This window comes from Condylura cristata, unplaced genomic scaffold (genome assembly GCF_000260355.1).
Source record: "Condylura cristata isolate star-nosed mole 26May11 unplaced genomic scaffold, ConCri1.0 scaffold00015, whole genome shotgun sequence".
Classification (NCBI taxonomy): Eukaryota; Metazoa; Chordata; class Mammalia; order Eulipotyphla; family Talpidae; genus Condylura; species Condylura cristata.
The window spans coordinates 30,118,667-30,130,242 of NW_004567116.1; the positions used below are offsets into that span (position 1 = coordinate 30,118,667).

At 33.8% G+C, this 11,576-nt stretch overlaps 1 protein-coding gene across 6 annotated transcripts in view; it reads right to left on the minus strand.

Moving 5' to 3' along the window:
* Window positions 1-11,576, minus strand: part of FAR1 (fatty acyl CoA reductase 1) — a 47,052-nt gene that overhangs the window by 21,534 nt on the left and 13,942 nt on the right. For 3 of the 6 annotated variants that reach the window (XM_012725533.1, XM_012725532.1, XM_012725536.1), the window contains exons 2-4: window positions 9,247-9,343; window positions 7,886-8,081; window positions 2,134-2,309 (exon numbers count right to left, since the gene is read on the minus strand). In XM_012725533.1, the coding sequence (XP_012580987.1) occupies window positions 2,134-2,309; window positions 7,886-8,081; window positions 9,247-9,338 (464 nt within the window). In that variant the 5' untranslated portion in view covers window positions 9,339-9,343. The remainder of the gene's footprint in view (window positions 1-2,133; window positions 2,310-7,885; window positions 8,082-9,246; window positions 9,344-11,576) is intronic. The other 3 variants (XM_004683029.2, XM_012725535.1, XM_012725534.1) reach the window with 2 other exon arrangements.

Genomic DNA, 11,576 nt, shown 5'->3' on the forward strand with positions numbered 1-11,576 from the left:
AAGTTGGTATTCTACCACAATGAATGAATATAACTATAAAAACATGGGAGATCTGTATATCAATATTTTTTAATATACAACTATAAAACCATGGGAGAGCTATATGAATATCTTTTAAAATATATACATTATAAAGATTTTTAAATTAAACCTGGGTTCAAATCCTAACTTGGCCTACCAATCAGCTAGAATTAGTAACCTTGTAAAGTCATTCAATCATTCAGGTCTCTGTTTCCTCATCTGTAAGTGGGAATGATAAATAAGAGTCTATCTACCGGATTAGTATAAAATTAAATGAAGTAAAATACAGCTTGCATGTACCTGGCATTATTCCTAAAATAATCCTAAAAACAGGCATTCAGTAAATAATAAGGTAGTAAGATAGTAGGTAGTTTTTGCTTTATATTTTTATTTAATTGCTTATTACGTAAAAGGAAAAAAATGGAAATAAATGTATAAGTAATGCAATGATAAAATGATGACAAAAAGCAATCCACTGTTGTTCACACTATGAAATGAAATAATCTGAAAGATATTTTTTCAGATTATTGGGAATTACAGAAATGATTTTGGTATTAATCTTGTTAACTTACTGAAATTAACTCAGAGGAAAACTTGTATCTAACTTGTCAAACAGAAAGAAATTAAAATTCCCTAAATATACTATACTGGGTATTACATAAATTATGGTATATCAACATCATGGAACATCTTTACATCAAAAAATTATAAAAGTACAATTAGGGAATTGTTTCTGTAAGTAAAATTAGGGACAAAATGAATTTTTTTTTAGAAATAGATTTAATTAATTTCCAAAATTCTTTTCAATACTTAAGAAAAAAAATTAAACTTTTTTTTTAAAGGCAGGGATGTGCTAGAGATAGCATCTGGTCTACTTGACTGTAAAGCAGTGCTCTGATGTCATGGACATAACAATGGGGATAGAAGGGTACTATTTTGGGAAAGGTAGACACAGACTATTCTGTTACAGGTTCCTGAGGACTGGACAATACATTCTGTGTTGGCAAGAATAAGAAATAATTCATGAGAAAAAAATTTCTGAGTCTTTTTTTTTTCAGTTAACAGTACTTGAATGTTTATAAAAACATACTAGTAAAAAAATAAAAAAAATTTCAACAAAATAACTGGTCATGGTCTTATAATAATAAGTGTACCTTTTTCCCCCTTTTTTATCTCAAGTAAGGGGCAAAAATCTGTCCAGATGGAACAACAACAAATAGGGCATTTCACAGAGAGGTTACTGTCCTCTAGACTGTAAGGCAATGTGTTATTTTCTCTTGCATTTGCAAAACAAAGAGGGTTGGGTACAGAGTAATGTTTTGGGTGAAGTACACAAAGGATATTCTGTTACAGGTTCTTGAGGATGGTGACAGTGTTTTTTGGGTCACTGAAAATAAGGAATAACTTCAGAGAGAAAAAGTCTTGTGCCTTGCCTGAGGCAGGTAATATACATGACTTGACAAGGAAAAGAAGAACAATAAATTTTCTTATTCACCGGTCTATCCTTCCACTATGGTATCTCCAGCAAAGAAGAAAGAATAATAATGGACAGATTTCCCTTTCATTAATGATAGCCCTGCTTACCCTCAGGGGAACAGAGAGGGTTCCCAGAAAGTACAGTACTTTGGTTCTCCTCCTCTTCTCCTCATAAAGGTTACTTTGATGAGTTTCATCCTAATTAATGTTGCCAGTTTGCAAATTAATTTCCACCTTAAAAACATCTAATTTTCTCTTTAATCCAATAATGACTATACCACAATTATCCAGGAAAGAAAACAAACATTATATACATTTTTAAGATTAATACTCTTATTCAAGGTAAACTTTTTTCTTCTTCTCTCCATACTTCTCAATAATGCCTCCTCCCTGTCTAATGTTAAAATTCATGGTAACTCTTTGTGTATGTTATGAAACATACATATCTATTGTTTTTAAACTTACAAGAAGAAGGAAATTCTGAAGGACCCTTCAATCCTTCAGAAGACCTAAAGCTATAGTTATCACTGGGTGAACAGTTTCAAATCATTTTCAAAACAGCTTGACTAAGACACAATTAGTTTGAGACCCATAAATTAGGTTCTGAAGTTCAAATATATAAATGTCTTTACTTACCTTAAAGTTTCATTAAACCTTACTGTAGCTGCACAGTGGAATATAATATTGGTAGAATCTATGATGACCTCTTTGTCTTCTTCACTAAGAGCCAGTTTAGGTTGAGTGAGTTCACTGTTGATTGCTATAATTTTCTGCTTAAAATCTGGATTTTCATCTCTCAATCTGTCAAAGAGCTATCAGAGAGGAAAAATTATTTTGGGGCACTATTTTTCAACTTTCTAAACCTTATTATATAGCCCCTTTACCTCATGAAAGCTCACTAAGAAATTTCATCTATACAAATTCTAAACTTGTTACTCTTATTTGCTATCATTTCATACAGAAAACACTCTATTAGGCCCATCTTACTTTCCCCATTTTATGGCTGAGGAATCTGACACAGGGAAGTGAAGTGATTTGTCAAGGACAAAAACTGGTAGTGTGCAGAGTTAAATGTAAACTGTCAACGCATGTATGGATTAGAGCAAACTTAAAAGTATAAACATCAGAACATTGTTAAAAATGATCATTCAAGTTTTTAAAATCCAGATCTCAATTTATCACTTTATTTGGTTTTATTCCCTTGATTTGAGTAAGTACCATTAATTCACAGGCTACCTAAAATCTTAAAAAAAAAATTTTTAAGGGGGAAAAAGAGTAAATATGTTAATGGAAAAAATATTAAAAAGCAAAGATGTAGATTAGAAACTGGAAACACTTGAGAAGTATCATAGAAATATAAACAGATTTTAATGTAAAAATTCAATATTCCTTAAGCATACTCAAAGAAATAAATTTTTAAAAATCTGATTTCAAGATTATTATAATGTAAAGACACATAAAACTGTGAATCAAATTTAGGCTTTTTTTCCCTCACATTTATATAGAGGAATATTGATGATACTTTCACATCACTACTTGATTAAACTTTAACTCTCACTTCATTTGAAGTCTGTATTTGCAATTTAAGCAGGGACTGAATCTGGGAAGAAAGGCTACATACCGCACATACAGAGCTCATGTTCACGTTCCTGGATGACTTACTTTTGTTTGCTATTATAGTCTTCAATATTAATGTGTTTTATATTAATGAAATATTTACTAAAGATTTCAGATGGGCCAACTATCTGAGAGATGCTAAAAGAAAAATGACATCTGTTTCAATTTAACAGGAAAATCTAGACAGGAAAATTAAATTAGACAGTTTCATAGGAAAATTAAAATAGTCTTATATTGCTAGGTATGATGGTTGCAGAGGGGAGCCATTGCACTCCCATATATAGTCACAATTCAATTCCAGAACAAAGCCAACAGCCCATGAAAGATAAATGGACAACTAAAACATACATCGGAAACAAAGGTTCAGTAAAAGGGGTAGGAAAAACTGTAACTGATCTGTGCTTGCAGCAATGCTGGGACAATAGAATTCATAAAAGGGATTGGCAGCTACTGTAGACAGCCCCCTACAATTGCTGAGCTAGGGGCACATACCCCCATGAGGGGTTTTGGAGACCTAGCACTATCCTAGATAATGGGGTACACAGGGCTGGCATCCAGGACAGAGGGTGCATTATTGGAAAACTAGCAGTAAGGGTGCAGAGTGACGATTAAGGACTTGAGATGAGGTTTCCAACATAGAACAACTAAGCCCCAGTCAGTGGGAAGAAGTGGATCTGATCACCCTTTTCACTTCATACAGGAGGCTTTGGCTTAGATAAGCAATGAAAGTAAAAAAAACAAACAAAAATCTCCCCTAAAAGCCCAGAGCCAAATGGCTTTACAAGAGACCTCTATAAAACCCTGAGAAAAGAAAGTATGCCCATCTTGTTCAAATTGTTTCTAAAAATCCAAGAAAAGGGACTTCTTCCTAATACACTCTACAATGCTTAATAATGAAACCAGATAAACAGCAAAGGAAAATTATACAGACTAAAATCCCTAGAACACTGATACAAAATCTTCAATAAATACCAGACAACTGAGTTCAACAATATAAAGGTTATACATCATAATCAAGTGGGATTTATCCCAGGAATGCAAGCATGGTTTAATAATCAAAAATAAATCAACATAATACACTGTATCTTTTAGACAAAAATGTAAGCTATCAGTAGTTGCAAAGAAAGCATTTGATAAGATTTAGCACCCATTTATGATTAAAAACTCTAGACAAGATGGGAATTAAAAAAATCTATCATAATGTATTAAAAGTCATATGTAATAATCAATAGCAAATATACTACATAATGGTGAAAAAAAACTTAAAGTTTCCCCTTTAAGATCAAGGACAGGAGAAGGGTGCCTAATGTCTACTTCTGTAAAATTTAGTATTAGTGGTTTAGGTTAGAGCAATGAGACAACTAGAAATAAAGGAAATCTAAGTTGGAAAAAGAAGTGAAACTATCACTATTTGCAGATATAGGAAATCCTAAAGACTGCACCAAAAAGTTATTAGAAGCAAGCAAACAAAAGTGTATATAGTAAAGTAGGAGGTTACAAAATTAACTTATAAAAATTTTTATAGATAAACAATGACCAAGGAGAAAAAGAAATTAAGAAAATAATTCCATTTACAGTAGCTTCAGAAAGAATCAAATACCTCATAATTAACTTAACCCAGGATGTGAAGGATTTATTACACAAAATCTACAAAACATCATTAAAAAATTTAGATAGTAAAATAAGGATATGGAAAGAAATTCATGCTCATGGATGGGGAGAAACAGTAAAATCAAAATGAGTATCCTACATAAACTGACATAAGTTAGATGAAATCCTCATTAAAATACTAATAATATCCATCAAAGAAATGGAACAAAAATATCAAAATTTATATGGAACCATCAAAAGACTCAGAAAAAGCAAACACCACAAGAAAAAAAAAAATAGAGAAATGGTAGCATCATATACATGACTTCAAACTAGCAACAGTACCAAAACCAATATGTTACTGGCATTGAAAAGAAAAAATTCATGGAATGGAACTGAAAGCCCAGAAATAAATCCACATACATGTTAATATTTAATTTATGTTAAAGCATCCATGGGATGCTTTACAATTGGGAAAGGAAAGCCTCTTTAATAAATGGAGCTAGGAAAACTGAAAGGCAACAAGTAAAAGGAAGATGTAGCGTTTTTGTCTAATTCTATACTCAAAAATACCAAGTCAATTAAAAATTTAGATAGAGGATCTACAACAATAAAATATATAGAAGAAAACATTGGCCATATATATTATAACATCACTAATAAAGTTATTTCAAGTCTCAACTTTCGTCACAAGGAATACAAGCAATTTGAAACAACTGGGATTATTTCAATTCAAAAAAGTATTACACAGAGAAAATATAAGCAGATAAAAAGCTATTCCTCTGGAAGAAAATTTTACACATTGCATAGCTGGCAAAGCAGTTAATATTCAATATTAATAAAAACAAAATTCAGCAACAAAATAACAAAATCCTCAAAGGGCAGCAGATCTAAACAGACAATTCACTAAAGAGACTATCCAGAAGATCAACAGATACAAGGGGAAAATGTTCATCACTGCTTCAAGTAAGAGACTTACCAGTTAAAAATCACAATGAGATCATTTCATACCCGTGAGTATGGTATATATCAAAAAGACCCCCAGCAAATGGTAGAGAGGATATGAAGAAAGAGGAACTAGATTATATTGCTGGTATAAATATAAACTGATGGCAGTCATTCTGGAAAGCAATCTAGATTTACCTTACAAAACTGAAACTGGAATACTAATGACCCAATAATCCCACTTGGGCATCTATCAAAAAAAATTGAGACCATCAACTCAAAAATTATATGCTCTACAATGTTTATTGCAGCACTATTTATGATAGCCAGGACATGAAACAACTCTAAGTTCTTATTGACACAGAATTGGGTCAAGAAGTTGTGTATATCAGGGTTTCCCTTGTGGAGCAAGGGTTTATTAAAGCGCAGCACTATGAAGCTATCCACAGTTACTGCAACACAAGTTTTATCCTCACACAGGGAAGTGTGATCCACATGGCACAGCACACCTCTTCTGTCTCATCCATTGCTCCTCTCAGCAATGTATTTCAGTCGATCTTGTTCTATTCCCCACTTTGTCTCTGGTGAATCTTCTCACCCCTACACCTCTGGCCTGTACTCCAGTTCTTCTTGTATGCATAAATAAATAAATCTTTAAAAAAAAGTTATGTATATCATACAATGGAATACTATTCAGACAAAATGCTGCCATTTACAACAAAATGGTGTTAAGAGGGAATTATGTGTAGTAAAGCATGTCAGAATGACAACAAAATACTGGGTATATACAGAGACAATTTTACGAAGGAAAAGAGCCATAAAAACTAGATAAAACAGGCCCTCCCTGGTGGCACAGCGGGTTAAAGCACAGCACTAAGAATCTAAAGTCTTTTCAGCATGAGTTCAATCCCAGCCCCAGAGGTGATCCACATGGTGTGGCAGACATCTCCTGACCCGCCCGCTGCTCCCTCAGCAGTGTATGTTGTCAGTTGGCCTGTTTTGCTCCCCACTCTATCTCTGGTGAATCCTCTCACCACCCCTACACCTCTGGCCTGTACCCCAGCTCTGTATGCATAAATAAATAAATCTTTAAAAAAAAAAAAACACTAGATAAACAGACTGAGACCCTAGATTAAGAGGGAGAAGGATTTGAAGAAAAGACTAAATGGAATATAAGGAATGGAAGTGGGGGGAAATACCACTTTATGTTAAAAAATAAATCATACTGTTATAAGTAATAAAAAAGACAATATTATAATGTCAAAAGACAGTTCAGGAGAAATAACAAACACAGTTTAGGAAGGACCTGAGATTATAAAGTAGAAGAAAGTATTCCTGGCAGAGAAATTAATATGTACAACCACATAGGCATGAGGGTGCATCAATATAATTGGAAAATTAAAAATAATTTAGATAGACTTGGCTAATGGCTGAGTATGAAGGATAGAGTATAAACTCCACGAGGACAGTTACCCTATGCTGCTCTGTTGCTCAGACACAGACACCTTTTTTTACTTTTAGCAATTCTGTGACAACACAGAATGACTCAAAGGTTCCTGGTTTTGTTTTCGTTTCTAAAACAAAAGTCACAGTTCTTTTAGAAGGTTGAAACCAGATTCCTACCGAATAACTATAGGTTACTTGTTACTATACTAAATTTGTTACTATACTAAATCATTTATTGAGAATTTAAAAGCTCTATGAAATAATTTTACCACAGTTCATCTCCATTTTTTTGTTAGCAACGTTTTCAAAAGGTTCAAAATGAGTATATATTCTTGTATTCTATATGACCTGTCATGTTTATGTACCAAGTTGTAATATGTAAATTTGCTATACCTCCTAATATTGTCGGAAGTAATCAATGCTTCTGAATTTTAAAGTGTTATAAAAGCATGTCTCATAGCAGAGTAGGTTGTTAGAAATTAGTAGTAGTAGCAACAGTAAGATGATTTAAAATATTTAAAATCTAGTAATTACAAGTAACCTATCTCAAATACTCAAAATCACATTAAATATCTACAAAGGTAATTTATGTGTAATATAATTTTTTCCCATAGAGAAAAGCTTTTCTCTCTTACTAATCAGAAGTCATATTCCCTTTATTGTCAATCTATAGATTTTTCTTTTTACTAATTATTTACAGGCTAGTGAAGAAATATACAAAGCTGTTGATGACTGCTTTGATTACACATACACATTTTCTCTCCACCAAATTATTATTTTCCACACTTACCTTGCTACTTAGAACTTCTTCTACTCGTTCTTGGGGTGTCTGTCCAGATTTCTGCCTCACCAAAACATACACTGAATTCACCTTAGGACAAGACCTCAGCAACTTTTCCAGGAGTACCTTCCCTAGGAAACCAGTTGCTCCAGTGAGGAGGACATTCTTGCCTTCATAGTATTCTGGGATTGAAACCATTCTGATCCTAAGAAAATATAGCAAATAAGCATCAGTTCAAAGATTTTATGTTCATCTTTATGTAATAAAAATCTTAGTATTCAAATAATTACTTTAAAGGACAGGAAAAATCAAAGTTCAGTGCTAACAAAAGGGCTCTAGCTGCTGGTTCACTGTACTCAGAAGGAAAGAACAATGAGCTGTATTCTAATTCCTATTATTTCTCCCCTGGATTGTCTCAGACAAGTCACTCACCACCACTGGGTCTGAATTTCTTTAATACAGTTTGTACTAACTGACCTCTAAAAACCCTTCAAGCAATAAGAACCCAAATCTTCATTTAAACTCTGTGAAACCCTAAACATGAAAGAATGGTCTTTCTACCTCTCTAAAGGGATTTGTGACACCAAATAGAGGTCAGTAGCAAGACTCAATTGCAAGACTCAATTGCCTACCTTGTCTAACATGGCTAGGTATCATATTGACTTACGTTACCAGTTGAAACAAGAAGGTGGTAACACCAAGTCCTTTCTCCTACACGTCTATAGAGACAATATATTAAAAAAGTATTAAATTTCCCTTTTAAAAATGTACTAGTAAGAAATACATGGGCTGACTTATTCTTCCTACCTAAATACCACTGAACAGAAGGAAAAATAGTATCCTAAGACAATAAACAAAAGAGCCAGGATGAGTGGAAAAAAACAAGATGCAGAAGGATTCATGCAGTATATCACTATTCAAAGCTCAAACACATTCAAAACAATGTTCTTTATTGTTTAGAAACACACACATAATATTAATGGATGCATGAGAGGAAATGCAGTACAATCAGAAAAGAGAATAAGGAGCTTCAATTGCATTTATGTTTTAAGTAGGGTAGTAGATGCATGTATTCTAAGGGCAAATTTTTCACAATTACACAAAATAAATTCACAATAGTTTAAAAGTAATAGTCTTATTAACAAGAAAAGAAAGAAGAAAGGAAAGGCTTTCTAGAAGAAACAGATCAGAGTAAACTGACAAAGAGAAATCATAGTGGAAGTAACAACAACTCAAGCAAAACAAACACAGGAAAGGACTATAAGGAGGCAAGGTCTGTCCCAAACCCCTAAACAGAAAAAAAGCCAAGCTCGAGGTCAAGAAGCAGGATTAAAGCATAGGGAAATCAAGGCAATTAAAAGATTGCTCACAAAACAGCAGAGCCACTCATGACAGTCTTACTTCCTGTATAAACTTTGGTTCCCAGGCATATCCAGATCTGCTCGAGAAGAGCATCCAGCATGGGTGCTAGGGACAAAAGAGAAGGCGCCTGAGCCTGAGGGTGCTCCAAATATCCAAAAATGGAGGTATGAGATAGGGAGTGAAGGAATAAAACAACGAAAAAATGTACTCATAGTACTTGAGGTCCATAATAAGCATTAGGTTCCCAATCTATCTGGCTGCTTCTGGCTTTTAAACTCATGTAGAGTTTTCAATCAGTAATCCTATGTAGAGAAGTTGTGTGTGTATGTGTGTGTGTTTAAATGAACCTCAAAAAATTAAGAGGAAATCACTCAGCACCCAAACCAACCCTGTTTAGTATTTAATAATTATGAACAGATAACCAAGGATGACCACATACTTAAGAAATACCAAAAAAATTTAAAAAGACCAAAATGAAAAGCAATAGAACAAACCACAAGGCAATGAAAAAATACAGAAAGAATTTAAATTTTGGTAAATGTTTTCCAAGCTATTCACAAGGCTTTTATGCCCAGAATAACTATATGAAAAAGGAACAATTAGTAAACACTTGGAAATCAGAAGCTTACAGTGAAAATCCAATAAACACATAAATAAATAATAACTTACCAAGTAAATTTAAGAAAATCAATAAAAGGTTTATAAAATAAATGTATTTATATACACACAACACACAAAAAATGAAGTAAAATAACACTATACCATTTACAATACCATCAAATACCAAAAGAGTTATGGAAAATATCCACTATTGATAAAGATGTCAAGAAACTGGAACCTATACACACTGAAAATGGTTCAACTGCTACAGGAAAATCAGTGGTTCCTCAAAAGTTAAAATTTATCATGACCCTCCAATTCCTAGAAGTATATACAAAAGAACTGCAAAAGCAAAAGTAAATATACAAACAAGCACCATAACAGCATTTTTTTTTTAAAGATTTATTTATTTATTCATACAGAATGGGGTACAGGCCAGAGATGCGGAGGGTGAGAGGCTTCACCAGAGACAGAGTGGGGAGCAGAACAGGCAGATCGACGAAGTACACTGCTGAGGGGAGCAGCGGGTCAGGAGAGGTCTGCCACGCCTGTGGATCAGCTCCAGGGAAGGGGGGAATCGAACTCATGGGGAAGTGGCTTAAGCTTCTTAGTGCTGTGCTTTAACCCGCTGCGCCACCAGGGAGGCCCCATAACAGCATTATTTAATCAACATAAACTAGATCCCTTAACATAAGTGCATTCTCAATAATATTTCTTGCATTAATAGAAGGCACTGTATTATCTCGTTAAAGCAAATGACTATGTCATTTCTCAATTTCAACTTCCTATAAACCAATTGTCTTGAGAAACTGTGCCATTACAATAGCCAGAAAACTACAAAAATTCATGGACCAGGAACAAAGTCTCACAGAAGACTCAACAGTGATAAAAAATGCAGAAAGCAAAGAACATGAGAAAAGTATTCAATGTAAAAAAAAATTACACCTCTCACGCTTTCAGGTACAATTTCCCACAAGAACACTTAATGTTTGCTTATCGAAGTTCACTCAGCACTCAAACGGATACAGCCAAATGTGAACTAATACTCTTAAATTAAATCTTCCATTTATAGAGGGCCTAAAAGTTTCTACCTGTCCTTTAGTAAAGCTAAGACACCAACTCAAGGGTAATTATTAAGTGCATAGCACTAGAAGAGAAGTTCAGAGAAAGTAAAGAGGTTAGAATAGATAGTATCAAGGGCTTTTCTAATTCTAAAGTTGTATGACTCACTATAGGAAAAATGAAAATCATTCTTCACTATAGGTCTTCTTGGCATATAATAGACAAGAATCTCCTATACAGATAATTTTAACATATGAAATAAGACAAATTCTCACTAAGAATCCTTAAAATTCCACATCATTCCACAATAAAACCTTGATGGGCAAAATCAGTAACATGGTATAGAAATGTGAATTAACCAGTTGGGGAGAGTCTTTAATAGTTAAAATTCAAAGGCAATTAATTGACTTTAGCAGGATTTCTCTGAAGGCTATTTCCAGAGGTAGCCAACAAAGAAGGAAATACTACAAGAGTCAATTTTCAAACTTAGAACTTGACTCACAAGACTATGTAGGTGGACTTAATTACTGCCACTATCAATCCGAATTTTAAAAGACATCATTCTCAGGTTAAGAAATAAGCATTTAGGCCCTCCCTGGTGGTGCAGCGGGTTAAAGCACTGCACTAAGAAGCCAAAGCCACTTCCTCATGAGTTCGATTCCCGCCTGCCCCGGAG